General features: G+C 42.3%; 1 protein-coding gene across 1 annotated transcript; it reads right to left on the minus strand.

Annotated features, from left to right (window-relative positions):
- BPHL (biphenyl hydrolase like) lies at nt 1–27,008 on the minus strand. Its single transcript, XM_077809138.1, has 7 exons — nt 26,890–27,008; nt 18,199–18,302; nt 15,430–15,596; nt 8,574–8,727; nt 7,039–7,170; nt 3,971–4,094; nt 1–139 (listed from the first exon to the last, which is right to left on the minus strand). Exons 1-7 carry the CDS (start codon nt 27,006–27,008, stop codon nt 52–54), a joined length of 888 nt encoding a protein of 295 aa, XP_077665264.1. The 3' UTR covers nt 1–51.
- Between the last annotated feature and the right edge of the window lie 349 nt (nt 27,009–27,357).

Consider the following 27,357-nt stretch of genomic DNA (forward strand, 5'->3'; position numbering starts at 1 on the left):
TATAATCATTAAATATACTAAGATAACCTTACATACTTAATTTTTTTAACTCTATTGTAGGAAATCTTCTACTAATCTGTTGAATTCTTCTGCAAAGCGTAAATGTAGATTGTGCTTTCCTTCTGGCATCAGAAACAACCTAAAAAAAGATATTCATGTAAGCGCTAAACATATACTTGCATATAAAACACATAGGGCCATTGTATGACCATGGTAACCAAGTGCAAAATCTGAAGCAACTCCTGTGGTTTTTTCTTTTTAAACACTATCTAGATTTCCTTTGGTGTAAAGTCAGAATCTCGCTCCTCCATTTAATAATTAGTTGAGTTATTCTTAAAATTGAAACCTTGACAGTCTATAGCTAGTGCCTACAAATCTAAATGCCATCTCTGGGGAAGACAAATTGGTGCTGGATCAGGGAAAAATGTGTTAGATGAGCTGTAATTGTGAATCTCTGGGAAATTTTCTCTTTAAGTCAGCTACTTGCCAGAAGCCAGATACTTGGTTCTCAAACTTTTGTACTGGTGACCCCTTTCACATAGGAGTATGACGACCCCCCCCTTCACCCCCTTATAAACTTAAAAACCCTTTAAAATATATTTAACACCATTATAAATGCTGGAGGCAAAGTGTGGGTTGGGTTGGAGGTTGACAGATTGTGGCCCCCCCCATGTAATAACCTTCTGACCCCCAGTTTGCAAATGCCTGCGCTAGCGGCTGTAGAGGGTTAACATTCCAGAGGTAGCATGAGATGTTACAACATCTCACTAATGTCTCCTATGAGGCAACACTGGAATAGAATCTGCAGTATTTGCCTTCAGGGAAAAGAGCAGGGTGATGGTCATGAGTTGAAGTGATCCTCTGAAAAAGGGGAGGGAGTAACAATGCTGGAGTGGATGGAGGAGACTTGTGGTGAGGACAGTGTGACACTAAGTGTGCCAGCTAAGTAACTAATGGGTTGGGCTAGGTATTAAGTTTTGCTAATGGAGCAAACCTGTATGAATTCTGTATGAACAGGGAAGCCTGTAAAGTAAACTCTAATTTTCATTTTGACAGAGGTTAAACCAGCTAACTAAACAGAATTTACCTGTTTTGTCTTCATAAAAATGGCTTCTGTTTTCCTAATCCTACTCTACTGCTAGTGTGCACTGTGTGTTGGAAATAGTAATAAAATGGAGCTCTAGTTGACAGACTAGTCACAGCTAGGAAGAGAATGAACAGCTGTATTCCACATGCTAAGAGGATGCATTGCTACAGTTTCTAGATGAGGTGAGCACTGCTTCAAGATTTTGGGTAAAGGGGTTGAGAGTAATATCTCTGGACACATTTGTATTCTGTACTGTTTATTATTCCAAAAACACTGATGCATTTGAGCAAAATAGTTGACTGTCACTTCATGTTTATTATGAGACCAGTGCCCAGTAGTAAAATCTCAGTAAAGGTGTAGATAGAGCAGCTATGACCTTAGCATTCAGTGCTAACTGGGCTTCCTGCTCCAGCTGTAGTATTTCAGGGCTTTGTTAGCTCTGCTGAAGGGGATAGCGATTAGATATCATATGGCACAAGGAGTGCAGGGGCAGTAATTCAGATGGGTGGAAGTGGTCTTAACTACATGGTTTCACTTTTAGATTAACAGATTCCAAGGTGAGAAGGCACCATGGTATATAGCTCAGAGGCCACAGACCTTCCCTAAAATTAATTCCTAGAGCATATATCCTTTAATAAAAAAAAATCCAGTACTGATTTAAAATTGCTAGTGATAGAGGGCCCACCATAACCCCTGGAACACTATTCCAGTGGTTAACTACCTTCATTGTTAAAAATTTACACCTTTATTTCCAGTCTAAATTTGTCTAGTTTAAACATCCAGCCACTGCATCATGCTACACCTTTCTCTGCTAGATTGCACAGCCCATTTAGACTGTAATGAAGTCACCCCTCAACCTTCTCTGTGAGCTCCTTGAGTCTATTTATCTTAAACAATTTCACTACAAGACATGTTTTCTAATCCTTTAATCATTCTTGTGGCTCTTCTCTGAACTCTCTCCAATTTATCAACATCCTTCTTGAACTATGGGCACTAGAACTGGACATGGTATTCAAGCAGCAGTTGCACCAGTGTCAAATACAGAAGTAAATAATCTCTCTACTCCTATTCAAGATTCTTCTATTCATGCATCCAAGGATAGCATTACTCCTTTTGGCCTTGGTGTTACACTGTGAGCTCATTATCAGCTGATTATCTGCCCCCACTCCCAACTCTTTCAAAGTGACTGCTTCCCAGGATAGAGTCCCCATCTTGTAAGTATGACCTGCCTTCTTTGTTCCTAGACGCAGTTCCAGGTTTACAATGGCGCCAGAGATCAGACACCCTCCCCCCTGGGCCCCAACCACCTCCGCCCCCACCCAGATGAACCCCACCTCCCCTGCACCCAGACTGCACACCTCCACCCCCTTTCCCCCAGCTGCTGAGCTCTAACTACTTTCACTTGGTCTCCCTTGCAGACTCCCATTGCCCCTGCACCTGGAACCTCCCTCTGCATCCAGATCCCCCACTGAGCTGCCTGCACCCAGACTGCCCCACACAGAACCCTCTTACTCCTATCTGGATCCCCCCACACTAAGTCCCTCCGCACTTGGATCCTGCTGCCAGGTTGAGCCTCCCTGCCCGCATCTGGTGTGCCTGGTGCAAAAGGGGCAGGGCCCCAAGGAGTTTCTGTGGCAGACATGGCCCTTGTACTGTGTCAGGGTCAGGTTCAGCCCCACTACCAAGTCCCGGTCCCAGGGGGCTGGGGGAGGCTGCAGGGTATTCTCTCATCTTGGTGGCCGGTGCTTCTCCCCTGCCATGATGGAGCTTCCACGTTTATTTATTGTTAAAAAACAAAAATTGCAGAATTTTAAAATATTATGCACAGAATTTGATTTGGAATTCCCTCAGGAATATGTGGTGCTGTAATGGTGGGACTGTGAAGGGGGTGCTGGACAATAGGTGATCTGCGAGTGAGGGAGCTGGGCAGGGGGTATGGTGTGCAGGGTATTGTGCAGTTGTGGTGGGAGGTCAGCGGGAGGGGTCTCTGGGCAGGGGGTGCTGGGCATAGCAGGTCTGGGGGCATTGGGCATAAGGATCTGTAGGGGAGGTCTGGGCGAGCGGGCACTGGGCGTAGGGATCTGTGGGGGAAGTCTCTTGGTGAGAGGGATGCTGGGCATAAGGGCAGGGCCCTGGGCAGGGGGCAGTGTGGAAGGGGCATGCTGGCAGCACAGGGCTGGGCGGGCCAGGGTGCGTCTAGCAATTTTGGGTTTGTAAACATTGCCCTTGTGCTTGGCTGAGAGGGACCACTCCGGCTGTGCTGCACCTAATTGCCCCCAACTGGCCTCTCGCTCTGCAGACTGCCCCCCCATCACATGCCCTATTTCTCCAATGAGGGCCCACAAATATATTTGGGGCCGGGCCCACAAAAAGTTAATCTGGCCCTGCCTAGATATGCACCTTTACATTTGGCCACATTAAAACAGGTACTGTTTGCACCCACACTGCTCTAATCAGTGACCCGTCCTCTTCATTATTTACCACTCCCCAAATCCTTGTCACCTGCAAACTTTATCAGTAGTGATTTTGTTCTCTTCCAGGTTATTGATAAAAATGTTCATAGCATAGGGGCAAGAACCAATCCCTGTGGGATGCACTAGAAATGCATCTGCTCAATAATGATTCTCCATTCTCAGACATTTTGAGACCTATCAGTTAGCCAGCTTTTAATCCTTTTGGCTCCTTACTCCTTTTTAAAACAGTACTATAATGTAAAAAGGATAGTCTGCGCTGCTCTCAATGTACCATTCTGGGGATGCTTACAAACAACTCCATCCGTGTCTGAGAAATTCTGCCTAAAGATTTTCCATTTCCATATTGTGTGTTCACTTCTTCCCTTCCCAAAAGGTGCTTCAAAACTGTGCAGCTGAAGGCATGACTCACCGTGACCCTTTGATGTGTGCATGAAGATAGTCCGCGTGAAACTGTGGTACCAAAGGGTCTTTTCCACCATGTATTATAAATGTTGGACACTTTATGTGAGGCAGTAAATGTTGACAAATGTTACCTGAAAAACAGAGGTTAAGGTTATGCTCTTTATTTTAAAATATGAAAGTTTAAAACTGAAAAAACTGTTAGAAACTAGGAACTTCTATTGTAGCTCTGATCACTAGTACCCATTGGCATATACAATGTAGTCACCCTGCCACAGAGGGATAATAAGCAAGTGCCAAACGTACGCTGCCTAGCATCAGTACACAAACCTCTTTCCCCAAAGATGAAATACATAATATATTTCTACTTCTGTGTGATGAGCTGTTGATTAATGAACCATCACTACATAGCAAAGCCAGTGCATGAAATATTTGTGGCACGCACTTTTCTAAACATTCTAACTGCACATAACTAGACAATGCATGGATTGCTTGGCTATAATTCATCTCTTCCGTCTCTGAGGTCTATGCCATCTCATGTTTATACTACTGTTGGTTATTCTAGGTTATCAAGCTGCAGGTTACCTGACAATTTTTTTAAACCTACGGTATAAAAATTAAGTATATAAATATACAGTAATATCTGCTCATAATGGACATTTCTCTTTGTAATAGGTGTCCACCTAATCTAGAATTAACCAAACCAATCAAAGGTTTTTTTCTGTTCTTTCATTTAATGTAAACCTGAAAATAACGTGCATTCTGCTTCCCTTTTCCACACATCTCCATTATACTGCCACACAGCAATACAGTTTATGCACTCTTTTTGGCTAGCTTTCCATTCTTGGCTTTGACTCTTGCTTTCATGAGTGAGTTTGTGGGTAAATCAAGGAGGGGAGAAACTTTCATTTGATATTCCAGACATTCTCAAACAATTTTTGCTTTCAATTTACAAGGCTTTCCTCACAGATATCGGCAGTCTTAGAACCCAGTTCAAGTGTATATATTCATGCTGTCCCAGCTCTCAAATCACTCGTTGCTAGTTTTAAATAATGATGCCTCCACCTCACCCATTACCTTACTTTTTTTCAATTATTGCCCAGTAATCATTTTCACTTGGTACTTTTCATCCAAGGATCTTAAAGCACCTTTTCAATGTTGTTTAAGCTTCAGAACAGCAAGTACAGAAAGGTGAAGTCGCTTGCCCAAGGTTAGAGAGTCAAGAAATAGACACAACCGTCCTCTGCTTTAATCACCAGATTGTACTTCCTCCCTTAGCACAGTTGGTACGCTTTGCAGGAACATTCTTCAGTTCTACAGCTTTAAGCCACTCATGCAGCATCGCCTTAAAAGTCACCATCCTCAGTGAGTTTAGAATTTATTTTTTAGAGTTTCTTGCGCCATCAGCTTTCCTATTCATGGCAAATAGTCTTGAGAAATTTTAAGCAACAGGCTGTGTTTGAGCACAAGTTTTTGCTATTCTACTTAAATCATGTTCATGCATGATTAATTCCAGTTTGAATGAAAGAAAATCTAGTGTTTTTATTTGTCCCTTTTCTTGATTTCATCCACTGGTACCGTGATGCATGACTGGCTCTCAGTACAAAAGTAGCTAACTGCCTTTCACAGATGACCTAGCGTACACTGGATCAGATTGTGCAAGATGCTGATGGCTGAGTGCTGCCAACTATTGCTGACTACAGAGGGAGATGAGAATGCTCAGCACCTTCCAGTGCTGGGTCCAGGTACAGCACCTGAGCAAGTCAGCTAGTTGTTAAATGTTTCCAGGTGGTCTTTTTCCAGGGAGACTTATTTTCACACGTGCTGAAAATTGTGGCCACTAAAGGATGTGACTACTGCTTGCAGATGGCTGTCAGCCAAGGTTTCACTGCATATATATCCCAGACTTATACTTACCCCTATCTAAGGGGGTGCTATTTTTTAAAAAAAATGATAAAAGAACTGGAATACAACTTGTTAAGATGCCTCCCTACTGGGAGAAATTATGGTACCAGCTGACTGGCATCTTTCTTACAAGTCTGTCTCTGGATTTGAAGAAGTAAAATGTAAGGAAACACTTTCCTTGCAGTCATTTGATGCCTACTGTCTATTCAGAACCATTGTCAGATATTTACTATTTTGGTTTTAAGGACTAAAGGAACATACACATAAGGGAATCTTGGGCTTTTTGCCTTGTGTGCACCATATGTATTGTATATATTGTTTGCATTCGGCAATTTAAAAGCAAATTTGCTATGAATTAAAACAGAAAATTGCTGTTTAGCATTTAGGGTCAATCTTATTTGCAAAGTCTATAGGAAGAGTTTATTCCCAAAGATTTTTAAGAGTCAAGCTTAAAAATAACATAGTTGTTCCTGAATTGTAACTGACTTATTTTAGATGATTTATCTTTGGCTGCATTATTTTAAATATGCTTTGTTAAATCTGAACCACAAATCTTTGAAAATCAATCTTCCCTCCCTTGCTTTCAATACCTGCTGCTACCTGTAGAAACCATAAAACGAATGCTCTTTTGGGCTATGTCATATCTCTCAAGTGGAAAATATTTCCTCATTGAAAGAGAACTGAAAAAGAACCTGAGAAGAAACTCTCCAACTACATCTATTTAAAAATGATATTTTTAGTAACTTGGGGGGGAGGGATAGCTCAGTGGTTTGAGCATTGGCCTGCTAAACCCAGGGTTGTGACCTCAATCCTTGAGGGGGCCATTTAGGGATCTGGGGCAAAAATTGGGGATTGGTCCTGCTTTGAGCAGGGGGTTGGACTAGATGACCTCCTGAGGTCCCTTCCAACCCTGAGATTCTATGATTCTATTCTAGGCTTGTGGCAAAGCAAAGGCAGAGAAAAGTCTCAGCTAATGACTTCCAAAAGCTCTTTCCTCCTGTTCATCACTTAGATTCTGTGAAGTGTCTGCTGTATTCATGAGCGCGAGTCCGCTGGTTCATAACACTGTGCGGTGTGTGCATCTCGTTCGTTCTTCCTCTGCTGGCTGCTAAGAGCAATGTTGAGAGATTTTTAGCTGTAACTTTTCTGCTGCTGCAGTTGCAGGAATCTTACCATCTGGCTTGTCAGCAAACTGAGAGATTCCATCCACCCAGGCCTCACAAGTTTTTGCAAAATATTCATGTCCATACACTTCTTCCATTGGTTTCCTGATCTTTTCACTCCATTTTGAAACATCTCGGATAGCTATGTAAAATGGCATTGAATACATTAGACCCTTTTCAATAAACAAATAGCATTCACATAAATACTTGAGTGTGCATTTTAAGAGCCAATTACAAATTTACATTTCAGATGCAAAATTCTGTCAAAGGTTTTTTTTTAAAAAAACTATCCGTGGAAGGGGGAAAAAATAACAAATTAATTTCAATGTCTGTATCAGAGTCCTTTCTGAGTTCAAGTTGCAAATTGTTGCTACTGTGTTTGCAAGGGGTGGACAAATACGCTCTCTGCCTGCAGTGGGAGGGAAGGAGGAGGGAGGTGTGCTTGCAGGATGAGACCCCAAAGCATGTAGAGTCTCTTTGGTGAGGTGAGGGAGAAGAGTGTTTATCTGGAGTCAAAGTTCAAATCGTATCTATTTTTATAGAAAATGGGTAGGGTATAAATGCCCTGCTCTAGGACAGCTTTCTGCTCTGGCCTCTGGATGGAAGCTGGCACCTGAGTTATTCACTAGTGTTCAATGTCAGGAAGTCTTTACTAAGGCGTTCCAGTATGCTGACATTATAGTACATTTGCCACATTCTTAGAGGAAACCAGGATCTGCCTACTCAGTGGAGTCCTGCTGACTCACTGCATGTTACTCAAAGCTGTACAAATAATCTGGAATTCTACTTTACTCCCCTGTTTGCCAGGTTTAGAAATTTTGTATCTCTCCAGCTGACAATAATGCCCATAAAGCAAATGTCCCCAAGAGTGACAACTACCATACAGCATCAAATTTGGAAACAAAGCAAATTACAAATAATTTTCAATAAACAGCAATATGCAATTTCTAGAAGAAATAATTTTCCCAGACATTTCTCAGGTCACTGAAATCAGATTTTTTTTCTGCATGCTAAGTTTCTTTCTTTAGGTTTTTCAGCTTTTGTTTTGCTGGAAAAGTTGCAGTTAGCCAGAAATCCAGGGTCTCTTTATAAAGCTTTTTTTTTTTTTTGTCAATAGAGCAAAGAATTTCAAGGGAATTAAAGTGGAAAAGGAAACATGGGTGATTCATTTTTTCCTACACACAAATGAATTTTATTTGTCATTATTTTCTGATTGTGTATTCTGACCTCAGGAGGGGAAAAGTTCTTGTTCATTATATGCTAGAATACTAGATATTACACATTTTTAAAAAGTTTTGCTCTCGTTCCTAAGGAACGTTTTTCCTTCTGTTTTATTGCACCTATGGCGGTTTGGGGGAGGAGGGTTTGTGTCATTAAGATTTTTAATCTATTCCTGTATTTACTAAAATAGGGAATTCTGTGATGTGTTATTTCCTTTAAATTGTTATGTGTTTGTAATTATTTTAAAGGATCAATACAAAGATACAAGAAGAGACTAAGTTATTTGCCATCAGACATGTCTCCATTCATGCAATTAATACTTACCATTGTAAAGCTTCAGATCCTCTTGAGTAACGATGGTGTTTGCTCCCCAAACAACTAACTTATGGATAAAGGTTGGATATTTTGCAGCTGCTATGAGAGCAGTAATCCCACCATCACTCCATCCCAGCAAAGAGAACTTCTTAAACTTCAATGCCTTGATTGGTGTGACAAAATCACAGTAAAAATCACTGGCCTTCACTACTAAACAGCTGTATCTACCTGCAGTCAACTGTTTCTTGAAAACTAATAACTTCAACCAAAATCTCAAATTTAGTTAAATTACAATTAACACACACAACTAAAATGGAAATACAGACTCCTTTGCTGAATGGTGGAAGACTTAAGGACAAGTTCAAATATCTAGAAATTATATTTCCCCCCACTATGGTTTGGGCTATTTAATGGAGTAAAGGCTAATTACATTGACAGTAGATTTTACATTAAAATGGGCAGCAATTGAAAAAACCCTATTTAAAGTAAAAGTGAGTGTGACGCTGCTAGAGATTCTTGGATTGCCTTCCTGTAGATTTGAAGAATCTGTATGGCAGTGGGTGACTGCATCTTAGATGAGACTGTGCCCTGGTCTACACTGGGATTTTACACTGGTAAAGTAAGTCTCTCAGGTGTGAAAAATCCACATGCCTGAGAGATGTAACTGTACCAAACTAGCCCCCAGTTTAGACAGCAGTAGACAGAGAAGAACAATTTAGCTACTGCTTCTCGGGGAGGTGGATTACCAATACCAGTGGGTGAACCCCTTCTGTTGGCATAGGTACTGTCTAGACTGTAGCACAGGGATCGGCAACCTGTCAGAAGTGGTGTGCCAAGTCTTCATTTATTCACTCTAATTTAAGGTTTCGCGTGCCAGTAATATATTTTAACATTTTTAGAAGGTCTCTCTCTATAAGTCTATATTATATAACTAAACTATTGTTGTATGTAAAGTAAACAAGGTTTTTAAAATGTTTAAGAAGCTTTATTTAAAATTAAAATGCAGATCTTATCAGTTTAGCGCAATGGTTCTTAATCTGGGGCACGCACCCCCTAGGCATGCGAGATGCCCTTTCTGGGGGTGTGAAACATGCGAGATTTTTTTAGAAGGTAAACCATACAAAACACAAATTAAGCACAGGCACATAAGTACAACTACTTTGTTTCATCAAACCTATGTATTTCTTAACATTATACATTTTTTAACTATTACTGTAATATACAAAGTTTTTTCAAGTTTTTAAGCCAATTGTAGTGTAATTTTTGATAAGGGCTGCAGAGTGTTGGGCCCCGGCCAGGAGCAGAGCCCTGGGCTGGCTGCTGGTACGCCAAGCCAGCAGGAGGGCTGAGCAGGGCTGGAGGCCCGGACCCCAGCTGGCAGGGGGCCGGGCAGCTGGAACCCCAGACCAGCAGTGAGGTGAGCGGGGCCGGCAGCTGGTATCCCAGGCCTGCAGCAGGCTGAGCGGGGCAGATGGCCGGGACCCCGGCTGACAAGGGGCCGGTGGCCGGTACCCCAGACTGTCAGCGGGCTGAGTTGGGTGGCAGACAGAACCCCAGACTGGCAGCGGCTCACCCGCTGCCGATCTGGGGTTCCGCCGGCCCCGCTCAGCCCGCTGCCGGCTGGGGGTTCTGTTCACTCAGGCCAGCAGCGGGCTGAGTGGGGCTGGCGGCCAAGACCCCAGCTGGCAAGGGGCCGGCGGCTGGACCTCCACACCGTCAGCAGGCTGAGTGGGGCCGGCAGACAGAACCCCAGACCGGTGGCGGGCTGAGTGGTTCACCCTGCTGCCGGTCTGGGATTCTGTCCACCGGTTCCTGCCATCCGGGGTCCTGGCCGCCAGCCCCGCTCAGCCCGCTGCTGGCCTGGGGTTCTGTTCACCCAGGCAGGCAGCGGGCTGAGCAGGGTCAGCAGTGGGGACCCTGGCTGGCAGCAGTGTGCCAGTAAAAATTGGCTCACATGCCACCTTTGGCACGCGTGCCGCAGGTTGCCGACCCCTGCTGTAGCATTTTAAGTATAGACAAGCCCTGAGAAGCAGTTACTAAAGAGTCTTAGAAAAAATAAAGGTTAATAAAACCTGGAAAACAAGAGCTGGTTTGCTGACACTTGTTAAATATCTATTGTGGGTTTTAGAGAGTGTACATGTGTGAGAGCTACCTAAACTGGCTGAACTTTTAAAAAGCATCCACTAATTTACAGTGCTTCAAATTTTGAGTGTCCAACTTGAAACAGCTAGGGCCTGATTTTATGAGGTACTGAGCGCTCAGATTATCAGCTAGAGTCAATGTAAGTAGCTGTGGGTGCATTTCACTACTCAAAACTAGGCTTAGAGGGTCCAAGTTTTTAAAAGTAACCACTAAATTTGTTCCTGCAAATGCGTGCACCCAAAATCTGAGTACTTCAATATCTAAGCCAGGGGTAGGCAACCTATGGCATGCGTGCCAAAGACAGCACGTGAGCCGATTTTTAATGGCATGCTGCTGCCTCCCGGGTCCCAGCCGCCGGCCCCGCTCAGCCCGCTGTCGAACTCAGGCCGGCAGTGGGCTGAGCGGGGCCGGCAGCCAAGACCCCAGCAGGCAGCCATGTGCCATTCAAAATCCTGCCTGCCCAGCCCGCTCTTCTCCGCCCCCCGTGGGGACAGGGTGAAGAAGCTTGGTCCGCAGCTCCTGCTGCAGGGCTGGCAAGCTTCTCCCCTCCCACATCTCTTCCCCCAGCATGCTGGGTTCCTGCCCCTCCTCCTCTTCCTCCCTGCCTCCAATCAGCTGATGGCCCTTGTGCGGGAGGGGGAGAAGCAGAGCTGCAGTGCGCTTGCTCCGGGGAGGAGGCGGAGAAGAGGTAGGGAAGGGGGCTGGAACCAGGGCATATCCCCTCCAGCCCCCTGCCATGAGCCGCTGGACAGGGGGCTGGGAGCACCCCCACAATCCTAGCCCACACCCCCAGCCCTCTGCCCTAACCCCTGCATCCCCCCAGGACCCCAGCCCCTCCCCATGCCCTGACTCTTCCCCCCCCCCACATTCCCAACCCCACCCTGAGCATCAAACAGGAGCTCCTGCACCCCCCAACTCCATTCCCACTTGCACCCTCGCACCAAATGGGAGCTGCCCAGGTAAGCACTCCACACCCAAACCTCCTGCCCCAACCCTGAGCCCCCTCCCTCATTCTAGCTCCTGGCTAGACCCTGCACCCCAACCCTCAGCCTGCTCCTTCACCCCCAGCCCTGTGCTCAGTGCACTCCCATCCTCAGCTCAGTGCAGAGAGAGAGGAAGAGAATGGGCTAGAACCAGGGAGAAGGTAGGTACCCACTCTATGTGGGCAGGGCCGGGAGCCCAGACCAGCAGCGGGCTGAGTGGCAGCAGGCTGAGCAGCTTAGCCCACTGCTGGTTTGGGGTCCCGGACGTTGGCCCCGATCAGCTCACTGCCGGTCTGGGGTTCTGGCTGCTGGCCCCTTTGCCAGCCGGGGTCCCGGCCACAGGCCCCACTGAGCCAGCTGCCAGCCTAGGTGAATGGAACCCCAGGCTGGCAGCGGGCTGAGCAGGCCTGCGGCATAAGATTAGCATTTTAATTTAATTTTAAATGAAGCTTCTTAAACATTTTGAAAACCTTGTTTACTTTACATATGACAATAGTTTAGTTATATAATATATAACCTATAGAGAGACACCTTCTAAAAAATGTTAAAATGTATTACTGACATGAAAAACCTTAAATTAAAGTGAATAAATGAAGACTCGGCACACCACTTCTGAAAGGTTCCCGACCCCTGATCTAAGCAATTTGGTACAAATCCACCTTTTTTTGTGCTTAGAGGCATGGTTTTGGCCTGTTAAATGTGAAGCTGGATTGAAGCCACTTAGAAAACATGATCTGAAATTTGAACTGTTCTTGGTTATAACCGTATACTTTAAATACTGCTTCATGATGAGTTTCAATTAAAAATGTTTATGTTGAAATGATTGCCTTCCCCTAAGGAAGCAAGATTGTAGCCCACAAAGACCTTAATTTATCCTATGTACTACTTTCCCCTAGAACTTGGCAGATTCTAGGTCACATTCTCTGCTGCACCAAGATCCACTAACAGCAGGAAGAGAGTAGTGGGGACAACCACGGAGCCAGTTACGGCTTCCTATTTCTGTGGGCTATCTTGTACTGGCTCCGGTCCTGTAGTATGACAGCATTTCACTTGAAATTACCTCCGTCCAGGGCCCCATACGTAGTGTGGCCATGTACGGTCTGACACAATTGCAGATTGTTTTTAAGTTGCTGTATAAAATAAGCTTTCATTTGAGTCAAATGTAAATCAACACAAGTGATGTCTGCCTGAGTCTGCAGTCAGCCTGAAACAATAATTCAGAGACATGTGAACTGATCCCTTTTGGCTCAATGGGATGTTAAAACGGAAGTATCAGAAGGTTTTAAATATCAATATTAACTATCTCATTGCTGAAAATTTTAGAAGCAATGCTAACGTGCTTATTGGTCATTGCTGGATGTAGTGGTAGGCATCGGAGCAGGGTGCAGTGAAGCAGGCTTAAAATGTTCTTTTCCCATATTAAATTCTGCTAGTAGTTATAAAGAGGTCTTTATTTCAAAAAGAGATTTAATTCAGATGGTAGATGGTGACACCTGTCTTGCACTGTTATCTTGTTCTTCAGAATCTCAGCTTTCATTTTATTAAGAAAAGCTTATAGCAGTGAGTTGGGAAGAAAATTTCAAAAAATATGAACCAAGTCTAACAGACACAGATGCAAGCTAACAAAGCTATTCCTGCAAAACCCCCAGGCTGGCCACAACTACGCTGGCAGAAGAGTGCTTCTGTTGGCACAGCTAATGTCATTTGGGGAGATGGTGTATCTATGCCAGCAGAACTCTGTTGGCATACACTGCATCTCCACAAGGGGGCTTGTCAGAATAGCTAAACCACTATGTGCCAAAGGATTCATAGTGTAGTCAATACAAGTCTGTAGAAAGCCAATAGGTCTGAGGGCTTGTCTGCACAGGAAAGTTATACTGGTATAAGCTAAGATGAGAATTTAAACTGATATACCTTATGATTCCCCATGTGGACACACTTATTCTGGAAATCCTAATCTTCATTACTAGGGCTGAGTCTTTAGCTACTGTGCTATCATACAGTATTTGTGAGAATGTATAAACAAGTTAATCCATGCTTCATAAGTAGGCTTGGCAGAATTTGTTTGTTTTTTTTAAATAATTTCAATGGATAATGTTTGTTTTAAGCATTTTTTAATTTTTATCAACTTAAATTTTCAGTTGTGGGAAATTATGCGAGGGGGGTGTCAGACAATTATTTAATGACAGTGGTTGTTGATATTCAAAAAGATAAAGCTTTACAGCCATTAAAACACAAATTGTCAACATCACATGTCAAAATATACAAAGTAAACAGCCTGAATTAAAACTCTAATAAGTTCTCAAGCAGCATTTTTTTCTTTGCCTATCTGTAAATTTCTGTTGATTGAAATAATTTTTTTCATCAGTTTGTATAAAGTGAAATCAATGTTTGACATTCCATAAAAAAAACCCAACCCTAATCCTTCCAAGCCTATTCATAAGAGAGATTTCAATAATCCTTTAATATACGTACTTATAAACATACAAATCTTCAAAAGCGGAAGATATGCTACACAGTTTTCTGTTGCCAAAAAATCTAGTCAGTTATACTTTTAACTTTAGCACTGATTAAATGTGAATGGGATGCTGCCCTGCATTCTACCCAATTGAGTATAAAGTATTGGATTATGTACTCCTTTTGAGGACAGCATCTTTTTTTTCTGTCATGCATTCATTAACTGTTTGAAGAGAAGCAGGTAAAAGGAGTTCCAACCTTTCGCATTTGGAAGCCTGTCACCTGCTCATGATAGCATTTTTGTCTTGGTTAGCCAGAGTGGTACTGGCTTTGTACGTTAGTCTGCATATACTGTAAATCAAGGGGCAACCAGATTTCATGACTAGGGAAAAACATTTCTTCTGTGTTTCTTGTCAGACTTATTTTGGTTCAACTAATCTCCTTATGCAGCGTACTTTAAGAAGGCTGCATTTTCAATTTCCCATGGGTCTGCAAAGTTGCTGCTGTTAAAAGAAATAACTGGCTTTGCTGTCCAAACCCTATCTGATATTTCTGGAACATATTGCATTGTCAGGATTCTTAACATGACCAAAGATTCTGTGTAGTTTAACATAAGGAATTCCATTTACAAGTTGCCAATATGGTAGTTAATATTTTATTGTCAGGCTTTCCTTTAACATTAATTTGGCACAATCATTAACAAAACAACGGGACAACATATTTTTCACTTTATGATTCTACAAATCAGGCTTAAAAAGCAGGAAAAACAATGACAGACATGAGTCATGTTCTTTGTACTCACAATGTGTGTAAATTATATTTGGTGTGAATTTAGGAAGCCTCTGACTCCCCATTCTAACTATTTCAGGAATAGACCTTACAATGGAAATGTCAGTTTAGTTTGCAGGGATCAGATGTTAAACTCGTAGCTAAGACATTTTGCAAGAACCTATCACCCACTAGAGAACCTGTCAGCTACAATCATTAACTGTAGGTCTTGTTTTTAATATATAGTTTTCCTGGACTTCATTCAACTATAAAGTCACAAACATCCTCGGACAAAATATTTGGAATAAGAACGTGCTGCTTCCTTACATAATTAATTCCATGGCTAAATCATCTGTGTGATAAAAGGGAGAAGGAAGCAGAATGTATCTCCATCCATTTTAAGCACTTTTGCATAATTTAATATCAGCAATTACTACTGTAAACATATAATCCTTGACTTCATCCCTCCCCACCATCATTAAGGAAAACCAGACTTTATCTCAGAACAGATTTACCTGCATCAGATCAACAGCATCTCTTGCATCCCTTTCAAAGAAATCTGGAGGAAAATCTCGAGCTGGAGGGATGGAATGTCCATAGCCCCGAGGATCCCAAGCAACTATTGTGAACAGCTGCTTGTTCATAGATTTGAGCTGTGGTCCAAAATCAGTTTGACTACTCCCTAAAAACATTATGTCCTGATAAATTAATCACCACATTATACAACTACCCTATACATGCTACAAATGGAGGTCAGGGAACCCCTACCTTCAAATAATGTGAAAGTCGAGACCAATCCACAAAAGTGAGGTACCTTTCTCAGCCTTATTGTAAGTAGGAATTGCAACTAGCAGAGGATCAGTTGTGCATTAAAAACCTTTAGTAGTATTCTAATACATTTAAAGGAAATTACTGCTCAAAAGTATGCAATCTCACCGAATCAGTAGGACTTCATAAATTCACTTAGTTGGGACACCTACCAGTGAAGAGATTTAGATAAATGGTATGGACCAGGACCACTGCTTAATCACAACAGTATGAATAAAAATTTTGCTGAATTAAGATGTTTTCTTCTAAGTGGTATCAATAGGTAAGTGTTGGTTAAGCAGGTAATATACCCATTTTTAGAGCACCCACTACTGTAGGATCTAAGAAGGCCTTGATTTGGCAATATTTTTCAGACTTACATTTTCAGACATTTTTTAAATTTGGTGGGGTGTCAGCAAATCAGTTGGGCTGTCTGAGTACAGAGGATTCTATTGGACTATAATCTCTATGAACACAAGGGTTGAGATAGCAGTTTTGTGATCAAACTTATTTAGCCCTAGTATAATGTATTGAAAGAATGTAAATCAAAATCTTATCCCATAATGGCTCTACACTTCTTCTAGAATTTAAAAGGGGCTGTTAAAATACTTTTAACATTCCGATTAGAATACCCCAAATTCCTCCTTTTACATCAGTAATAGTAACTGGAGACATAACAAAACCAGTGGAAGTTTGTGGGAGCACATGGGCTCTGAAAAAGAATCCCAATACCTCCATCATCTACAGCATGGTGCAATTAGGTGATTATATTAAGGGATGAGTTTTCTTCCCTTGCAATAATGTTTAATGGCCACATCCAGAAGCAGAATACCAGGCTAGATGGAGAAGCATTGGACACTGACCTGGTATTATAAATCAGCTACTAATTTTATTAGTAGATAGTGCTGTGATCCCAGTGCTTGATACCATTAAAAAGTGGGTTACTTTATTTTTAAGGGCACCTTATGACTAGTCTATAAAGGATAAATGATTAACCACCTATTAAAACAACTATTAATTAATTGACTCTGTGGGTCAATAGGTTGCTTATAACCATCTATAACACAAAGTCCATGTCTCTAATATGCTACTAATTATTTAACATTTTATAAAATGACACCAAAAAGTATATAACAGTCATTTATTTTTTTTACTAAATGTTAAAACATGCCTGTACTAACACATTATACACCAAGCTTCAGCCCAAAGACATTTAAAATTGGTAAGACAACAAAATCTGGCAACTAGTGTTTTAATGGTGGTAATTAAACTATAGCAGTGTACATTTCAAAATAAAACAATGTATACATTGCAAAAAATCAATTTTGAATTCATAAGTGGGCCTTTCTTGACTTCTCTCAGAAACAGGATGAATATCAATAATGAACAATTTAAGAATTATTATTTCTCAGACACCATTAGAATTAGATATTCCCTTTTCTTCCTATTTTTTTGCCATCTCTCCAGAAATGTCTTCCAAATTTATGTATTTTTAAAGTATTTTATAACAAAATATTTTCATGTCAAAAAGAAAAACTGCATCCCACTTTGCATATCTCAACAATCTATGGCCCTGAGCCAGCAACCTACTTATGCATATGCATAATTTTGAGCACCTGGGTAGATCTAATGAGTTCTTGGCAAGAAGTGGCACTAAGCAAATGAGCAGCTGCATTCTGCATCAACTGTATGTATTTTCTGGGCTGCACCATAGTGACTCACTCTGGAGATGACAAAGGTAGCAATTACTGTGGCAAGGTCAGTATCCAAAAAGAGAGGATGCAACCACTAGCTAGACATTCCTGGCCACTGGCACACTCAGTCTCCAAAAGCAGCTGAGAATCGAATATAACTGATGCATTATGAAACTGAATAACCAAAAGGTGAACATACACTCTTATTAAAGAAAAACCAATATCATCTCTGCTATTTTCCCCCTTCATGAGAAAGCTCTTGTTTAAACAAGATGTAAATGCTGCCATCAGTGTTGTTCACTATTATAGCTGGAATTGGAAGGCACTTATACTCTTTTTAGAGATGATCATTCATTCAGTCTTTATATACTAAAATATAAAACAACGGAGCTGACTCGCCATTGTTTGTACCTTGCATAGTCATTTGCACCTGTGAAAAGTGGATGTACAACATTACTAAATCAGAATGGTAGCATTTTACATCCACTTTGTGGTGGTATGAGTGTCTACAGAAAGTGCAAGGCAATGGAGATTCAGGCCTAGAATGTTTGCATTTAGAAGGTCTCTGGTGTTCTAAATGAGTTTGTAAAACTGGTAAATGTTTAAAATAACTGATTTTTCCTAACTCTATTACATGTACCAAATTCTAGTTTTTAAAACGTAATGCATAAACAAAGTAAAAAGTTGCTGAAAAAGATCTTACAAAAAGAGTACAAAATAGCTTTAGAAAAATCAAGAAAAAAGATTCCGATATCAAGTCGTAATATGACAAAAGCTCCTGACCTAACATCCCAGGAAGCAGCAGAACTGCATGATCCCCTTGTCCTGTCTGTTGATAATGCAGGGGCACTCCATTCACTTTGATTTTAGCAGATGTTATTGAAGTACTAGAAGGAAAGAAAATTATTCAACATGCTAATATCTCATTACAGTGCAGTCATTCAATGGACTATGCAATAATTACTAATGCTAGACACTGACAGCACAGTCATATTTAAAGGGTTCTATTTGCCTTTCTGGGAGGGGAGGGGGGCGTGCTGAGTGTGTGTGTGAGAGAGAGAAAGAATCAAACAGAGTGCTACGGGAAAACAGAGGCAGACTACATAGGAAGTCAGGGATGTGACATTTTTACTTTATAATACTGTGTGGGTCTGCAAAGTGTCTTTTAAAACAATGTGTATCTTTTGGAATAAAACAAAATGTTGCAAACCTGCATAACATTATAAAAAGAAACCTCTTACTGAACACCTCCTCCCACCCCCCAAAAAAACCTCAGAAGTAATACTGTGTACCCTCCCCAGCACAGAGGATGATAGGACAATGCTTGGAGCAGGAGCCAGTACTCTGTGGCAAGATGGAACACTGGGAGATCCAAAAAAGAAAAGAGGTAAGTTCTCAGTTCTGAATGACTCTCTTAGCCTGGCTATTGGAGGTGTGTAGCACATTACTAAAGTTACTGGAATTTTGTTAAAATCCTTGGTATATCACTTTTCAGCACTTCGTTCTATACAGTACCCAAATGAAGTGACAGATACAGTAGGAATAAAAGCAGAAAAATGGTTAGGTCTAGTTTGTGCACATCCACATAGGGAAGCAAATGGGGAATAAGGCACTCCCCTTGCTGCCCTGACCACACTACCTGAGTCCAGGCATGCAGGTTAAAGGGGCACTGCATTCCTGTTTACTACCCTGCCTTGCCCCTTGAGTAGGTGGGCCTGGAGACTAGGCAGAGAGCCTTAGCTTTGCACCTCCTAGGAACTGGCCAGTATAGGTAAGCCAGCACCCTAGGGTTAGGAATACATTATCTCCCCTAAGTGCAAGGAGGTAACACCTCCACTTGTATGGTTCCTGTGTAGCCTTTGCGGCTGGCATTTTTTAAACTACTGTATCATAATCATGTTAAACTTTGCTGTATCATAATCATGTTAAACTTTGGTGGCTTCGGTATGTCACATGATACTGATGGTAGCACAATAATAGGAGATTTTAAGAAACAATCAGTGTAACTACAGCTTTAAGTGCCTACAGAAGTGTGTTAAAAATAAACAAACAAACATTAAAAAGAAATATCACTGTATTGCTGAACTGCTTCCAAATGGCTGCTGTTGTTGCACTGAACCTCATCTTCTGCTGCTACATAACAGAATGTGGTGTATGGTTACTTATGATTCACAAGTTGTGTAATGAAAAAACCTACAGCTGGGGTCAGGGAGAATCACATCATACAATTCAATTCAATGTAATCTGAGCAGAGGGTATTGTTCAATTAGAAAATACATTACTGTGTAAAATGTTCCAACAGGAAGAAGTAGCAAAGTAAGCCTTCAAGATTACACAAAAGTCAGTCACAAGCGGAGGAAAATTAATGGTAAAGATACTTGTATTTATATAGTTTGGAATTCTTATACCATCATCAGATAATTCTTAGAGGGAATCATTGTTACATTGACTGTTAGGCCTTTGCTAACCCGATACATATTTATGAAAATGTAAATTAATTAGATTTTTAATATATATTACTACTTGGAATATTAGTTGGTTTTAGACCCTAAATGTTTCCAAAGTGTAATCCGTGAACACAGGAACATGGTGCAGTAGAATTTGACTTATCCAGAAAAGTGATTATTTTTTCCCCTTGAGTCTCTTTCAACTGACTGTTGAAGCCTGTCCATTTCAAGTGGCTGGAGCAGAGAAAGGAGGTATTAGTGCCATTTTGAGTCATTTTTCTGCTCTGAATAGCAAAAATCTTGCTGGATATTGAGGAAATGAAGTACAAACCCATTTCCCATTGAAGAGGCAAGATAAGTTCATTACTTTTACTTTTGTGTAAACTTCTATTCCAGCCACGTGAGAACTCAGATATGTAAGCGTGGGAGTTTTCTTCTATTCTACTCTCTCTAGGTTCTTATGCAGCTCTCATCACTGTAGTACCTGAGCACCTTATAGTAGTGCATTAAGTGTCATGAGTAACATTGGTCACTTGTTTTTTTTCTCTCTCTCTCTCTCTCTCCCATCCTCTCCTCAGGGGGAGAATTGTGTGTGCAGGGTAGTTGATTTTCTTTTTCTTTATTGTATCACTATATGTTGCGTTTGGAGAAGGCAAGACCAAAGAGGTGAACCTTGCACTTGGAGTGGAAGGTGATGAGGTTTATGACGATGCTTAGTTCCTGTGGGAGTTCTTTGCACAGTTACAGACCAGTCCCTCAGAAAGCTCTGCACAGGTGAGCTCTACCCTTCCAGGTTACATCTTCACTGTAGAAAAAGGTGTGTTTTTACATTGAGAGAGCTAACCCAGATTAGCGATGTCAATGTGAAATCCTAGTGGAGACAAGGTACAGGTAGTCTTTTATCTCAACTAGCCTCATCAAGGTAACACTTACCTGTGCCATGTCTCTATTAGGATTTCATATCTAGAAAGCTAATTCAAGTTAGCTAGCTCCACGTAATATCACACCTTTTATTTTGCAGTGAAGACACAGTTCTACTCTCTACTCTATGTTACTACTCTCAATCCTGGCCAATCAAGGAGCACCTGTTACTAGCAAAAGTGCTTTTTTTAGGAAAGCATTCAAGCATGTACTTAAATCCATCCCTATTCAGGAAAGCACTTACACACACGCTTAACTTTAAGCATATGTGTAAGTCCCATTGACTCCAGGGGCTTAAATATTTAAGTACTTTTCTGACCAGTATGATTGTTGGCCCTGAACTTCTGAGCCCTCTTTCCACCCCTGTGTAATTTCCTGTTCCAGGCCAATGGAATAGTCACCCCAAACTACAAGGACAGCTTCCTCAGTGACATGTATGAAATACACAGATGCTCTACCCTCTTTCTTGCTTTTTCTCCATGAGCCTCCCAGTGCTCCATAGCCCATGAGATTTACTTAATTGTACTTCTATTAGTTAATATGTGTAAAGTTGTAATCGTACGTTACGATATGATAGCACCAGATCTGTACTGCACACAGGAATATTTGGATCCAAGGGCAGGCTGCCAATAATCTCTCAAAAAGTCTGCACTTTAACCTGGCATTACTACTGTGTACTGGAAGGTGAGGAGAGGGCACAGGGTGTTTGCAAAGAGATGGGGTGAGAGACTGAGATATTTATTCATTTTCCCATTTAAGCAAAAATGTTTTTTCTAAGCCATAATCAAGGAGGGAGATAACACCATTAGGCAAACAAACTTCTATTAGTCCATTTGCACTTTGTTATTTAAAAAGGATACTGAGTATATTTACACCATAACATTGTTGTAAACTCTGAGGTGGACCCTCATCAGGAAATGTTTTTTGAAAATACCTGCCATTTGGTGCAATCTGGGGCATTCCAAAAGCCAATTCCTGTAAAAAATCTGCTTTTCAGAAGTATTTTATGAGCCTCAAGGATGCAGTCTACAATGTTTCTAACAGTGTCCATAAAAGGATGAACACCACCAAAAGCAAGGACATCACTTCAACCATTCATTCAACTAGTTAAAATTGAACAAAGGGCAATTTTAACATAGTCACCATGTGGATGACTGAGAAAGCACTTTAGAGATAGTGATAGATCAGACATGAGGTATTAACCTAAGTAGGAAAGGACAGTTGACTGAAGTGAGACATTATTGTAATTCCGTATTTTATCCACTGTGAAATGATGTCAATGGATATCATTAAAATGAGCTGCAAGAATAGTCCTGGCAACTGGACTTTTAAATAATTTTAAAAGTCTTTGTTTTTTTGGCAGTAAGTCATGTCTCGCTCAAGAGGATAAAAGACCAATTTCTAAATCTCAGTTTAATACCATTCTTTTAACTGTACTAAATATGAAACAGCAGTGAAACTAATGTTTTTCTACACTTTGTTGTCCTTACAGAATGTTGTACTTTGACGTTGTTAATAATCTTTAAATACAACACTGTTCTATGATTTCACTGTATGGTTCTTAACTTCTGGCATAGCTCTGTATTACACACTTACCTCATTCAAAAACAGGCATACGAGTTTGCATTTTGTCTTCCAATTAATTTATAACCTAATAGTTACAGTTCTCTTCTGACTAACTTATCTCACTTTAAAAAACAAAAAACACATATGGACGTCTCACCATTTGGTTACCTAATGGTTAACCTTTATTCATTTTACTACTTTAATTGCCTTAAATATCATGGGTGAAATCTTTGCCCCATTGAAGCCAATGAAAGTTTTATTTGCTTTTTTGTAGGAATGTTACTTTAAAGCATTAAGGTTGAGAGAAACTTTCTTTCTATGCCACTCACAAAACAACTTCATGATTTAGTGAGATTGTTCTGTTATTTATTAAGCTTTGACATTATGCTTATCTCTGTGCTAAACACAGAGGTAAGCGGTTGACTTAACCCCTGCCACATAGTTTACATTCAGGACTGAATTACTTCTACTTTAAATCATGTTTCATAAAGCAACCCAAAATGAACAAACAATGGCTGTACAGACTCCTATTCCTAATTTATGGTAGTGGGAATTAAATTGCAGCCCTTTGTTCACAAGAAGGCAGCCCAGACTGTACATAAACTAAGTGTTTATGTAACACAATACTGTAGTTGGTAATGGCACTTACCAAACTAAGGATCTGATCCTGCAATTAGATCTATATGATCCATCTACACAGATCCTTTGAAGATTGGGGTGCAAGTCCAGAACTGGTTTTCATGACTATGGCTCAGACTGGAAGAGTCATTATGCCATTTATAACTTAATGAATTTTGACTATCTGTTATGGGGATACGTTTTAACAAATTAATTTGACTATTAAAACTGATCAACCAAGCTTTTTTGTACCTACCCTACTGTAAATATCTATGCATATAAACCAAGTTTCATAACCAAATATGATGCAGCTAAATGTTTGAGCTTAGGGTAAGAAGTATGGCACATCCTTAGATCACTTTTTGAACAACACTTAATAGAAAGCACAGCTATATTAAAAAAAAAAATAGTAAAACACAGCACTTGTCTTTTGATTTAAAAATTTCATTCCATGAAGGTTATTTGACTATATCCTTCACCACGGTAAATGAGCACCTCAACTCAATTTTAACTAATCCTTGTAGGAACATTTAATATCCCATTGCTTGAAACCATTTTAAAAATTGCAAAAAACCCTGTCTATCTTTACTGACAAAACACAATCACTACCCTCCTGTTGCCTTTTTTTTAAGTGGGCAATGAAGTGGTGTTTTTACAGACCTCTGGGGGAAAACTATACTGCTTTCCTTTTTCATGTTGCACTTACACATTCTGTAGCCTTTCCCTCTGACCAGTTATTAACTGCATGTGAAGTAACCTTCTGCTGAATGTGTGATGCTGCCTCACACTTGCTCTTGAGCCATGTAAAAAGACACTGTTGGAATTTCATAGCCAATATATACAGACCTTTTTATCTGGATGAAGACCAAGTGAGGGGCTGCACCACAAACTCAGCAAATCATCACATTTCTGTGAAGTTAATATGTAATCAGTTAGGAAAAAGGCTGTAGAATCAGCAAATCAAAATGTGAATCTTAAAAAATTAACCACTCTATTTTTTTCAGCAGGCCTGAGATACCCCATTTCACTCCCTACTTAGAATAGGTAACACTCAGAGTGTTACCGGTTTGTCAAAAAACATTAGGCATAGTATAGAAATGTTATTGAAGCATGTAAAAATAAGAGCAATATTATTGCCTTTGCCAAACAAGCCCTTGCACGTCTTTTATGACTTCCAAAATAAAATTTGCAGTTTTGTTTGTCCCGGCTACGCATCTAAGAGATTCTCTGCTCCTTGTATCTTCCTCCTTGATTTTGACAGGTACAAAGGTCTTTTGTTTTGGAAAAGCTGACAGTATGCACAAGATCAGATAGATCAGTGCCCCCTAAAGCCATGGTAGCTTGATAATGAAATGGAAATGATTTGCCGTGTGTGTGTGTTAAATGGGACAGAAATGTCACTAGGAGGGATCCAGCACAATGGATGGAGAAACTGCAATCAGCAATGGATGGACTGCGAAGTATGTTTTATGACTATACTATAGAGAGGGTAAGTCTGTACAACATAATTTTCAGAAAAATAAAATTTCAGTCCATGCTGGTCAGAAATTGTGCTAGAATCATGCTAATACAGATTTTATCCCCTTGACTGCATCTACCGTAACTTGTGGAGGCTGAGACAACAATTTTCTGCCTGGTTATGTTGGTCAGCATAAACAGGGCATTGGAACAAGATGTGAACAGTGTCTGAAACCTGTTTTAAAGAATGTATGCCTCATTTCACACCACTCAACACAACCATATATGTATACAGAAAACTTGTTTTTAAAACAATGTTTAAAAACATTTCCTACCTGTAATGTAGAGAGGGCCAAAGGCTACAGGCCCATAGTCCTGAACTGGGAATTACATTCAATCAGTAGTGCGCAGCAGCCTGTGCTGGTGCATCTACTTCTAGAACAGTAGTTTTCTGCCTCCCTAAAGTCTGGCTCAGCCTTGCACCCTCCATAGGCTGAAACCACGTTTGTACTGTATCCACAAATCATGCTGCAGCATTGTGCTTTGCAGAAATGGGATGCAATTTGTGAAGGATCATAGAATCATAGAATATCAGGGTTGGAAGGGACCCCTGAAGGTCATCTAGTCCAACCCCCTGCTCGAAGCAGGACCAATTCCCAGTTAAATCATCCCAGCCAGGGCTTTGTCAAGCCTGACCTTAAAAACTTCAAAGGAAGGAGATTCCACCACCTCCCTAGGCAACACATTCCAGTGTTTCACCACCCTCTTAGTGAAAAAGTTTTTCCTAATATCCAATCTAAACCTCCCCCACTGCAACTTGAGGCCATTACTCCTCGTTCTGTCATCTGCTACCATTGAGAACAGTCTAGAGCCATCCTCTTTGGAACCCCCTTTCAGGTAGTTGAAAGCAGCTATCAAATCCCCCCTCATTCTTCTCTTCTGCAGGCTAAACAATCCCAGCTCCCTCAGCCTCTCCTCATAAGTCATGTGTTCTAGACCCCGAATCATTTTTGTTGCCCTTCGCTGGACTCTCTCCAATTTATCCACATCCTTCTTGTAGTGTGGGGCCCAAAACTGGACACAGTACTCCAGATGAGGCCTCACCAATGTCGAATAGAGGGGGACGATCACGTCCCTCGATCTGCTCGCTATGCCCCTACTTATACATCCCAAAATGCCATTGGCCTTCTTGGCAACAAGGGCACACTGCTGACTCATATCCAGCTTCTCGTCCACTGTCACCCCTAGGTCCTTTTCCGCAGAACTGCTGCCTAGCCATTCGGTCCCTAGTCTGTAGCGGTGCATTGGATTCTTCCGTCCTAAGTGCAGGACCCTGCACTTACCCTTATTGAACCTCATCAGATTTCTTTTGGCCCAATCCTCCAATTTGTCTAGGTCCTTCTGTATCCTATCCCTCCCCTCCAGCGTATCTACCACTCCTCCCAGTTTAGTATCGTCCGCAAATTTGCTGAGAGTGCAATCCACACCATCCTCCAGATCATTTATGAAGATATTGAACAAAACCGGCCCCAGGACCGACCCCTGGGGCACTCCACTTGACACCGGCTGCCAACTAGACATGGAGCCATTGATCACTACCCGTTGAGCCCGACAATCTAGCCAGCTTTCTACCCACCCTATAGTGCATTCATCCAGCCCATACTTCCTTAACTTGCTGACAAGAATACTGTGGGAGACCGTGTCAAAAGCTTTGCTAAAGTCAAGAAACAATACATCCACTGCTTTCCCTTCATCCACAGAACCAGTAATCTCATGATAAAAGGCGATTAGATTAGTCAGGCATGACCTTCCCTTGGTGAATCCATGCTGGCTGTTCCTGATCACTTTCCTCTCATGCAAGTACTTCAAGATTGATTCTTTGACAAGGACAAGGGAAGGACACTTCAGTTACAGCTACACCACAAATCCAAGCTGGGCTTTGGCTGGGGGCAAAGGACTGTGGCATGAAAAATGGATTTGCAGGGGCAGCTTTTAAATTCAGCTGCCAGCCTTCCCGTTTCCTTTCTCAGTCTTTCTTCCCTACCACATCCCTTAGCAACCCTGGCTGCTTCCAGCAGGCTGCCCGGCCCCTAGTAGAGGGGCTAGGGGTGCAGCCTGCCACCTATGGCGGGGGGACGGACGGGACAGGGACTCAGCCCAGAACTCAAAAAGAGGAGAGTGGGGGTGGACACTAGTGACAGCTCCTTACACCAGAGAAGAAAGCTGAGGAAATGAAGCGCCCTCCCCCAATATCCCTACATAGCCTACTGCCAAAGCCCAACCCACAAATACCCCCGCCCCAGCCTTCCCCAAAGCACTACACCACCCCTTCCTCAAAACACCACCCTCCCCACTGCTCAACCCCCCGCCGCCCCAAGGCTCCCCAGCAGCGGGCTGAGACGCCCTGGGAGGCGGGGGCGGCTCCGCGCTGGCAGCGCCGCGGCCTGGCCGGGGCTGACTTTACCTGTAGGAGGCACCAGCAACAGGTCCCCGGAGGCCGAGCGGCGCCGCCTCCCGCGCGGCCGGCGGGAGCTGGGAGAGGAGAATCCGCAGCAGCGCCCCGCCAGCGCCCGGCCGAGCCATTCCCCTCCCCGCAGCTGCCAGCCGCCCCGCCTCGGGCGCAGGGCGGCCCGCGGTGCTGCAAAGACCCCCCGGCTCCCGCGTCGCCTCGGGCTGGCCACCCCCAGCTGCTCTGGCCCAGGGTGCCCCCCGGCGCCGCACCGCAGGTGGCTGCGCGAGGCCTGCGGGAACAGAGCGGCCCCGAGCTGCTGGAAGCGCGGCGAGGCTGGGCGGGCCCCCAGGGGGAGCCCTGGTGCAGGAGCTGCTCCCTCGCTCGCCCCACCCCCCGTCCGCCCGCTCCTCCTGCAGAACGGGGGCCCCAAAGCTGAGTGAGTGGCATTGCGACCTGGTGCACGGGCCACAGTGCCACGCG

This window comes from Eretmochelys imbricata, chromosome 2, assembly GCF_965152235.1.
Source record: "Eretmochelys imbricata isolate rEreImb1 chromosome 2, rEreImb1.hap1, whole genome shotgun sequence".
Taxonomy (NCBI): Eukaryota; Metazoa; Chordata; order Testudines; family Cheloniidae; genus Eretmochelys; species Eretmochelys imbricata.

Excerpts from the sequence above, each read along its gene's own strand:
- BPHL (XM_077809138.1), bottom strand. The coding sequence starts at position 27,008 with ATGGCTCGGCCGGGCGCTGGCGGGGCGCTGCTGCGGATTCTCCTCTCC. Across the intron at positions 7,171-8,573 it reads GGATCTGAAGCTTTACAATG|CTATCCGAGATGTTTCAAAA; the intron begins GTAAGTATTAAT and ends CATTTTACATAG. Across the intron at positions 4,095-7,038 it reads GTTTGCTGACAAGCCAGATG|GTAACATTTGTCAACATTTA; the intron begins GTAAGATTCCTG and ends TCTGTTTTTCAG.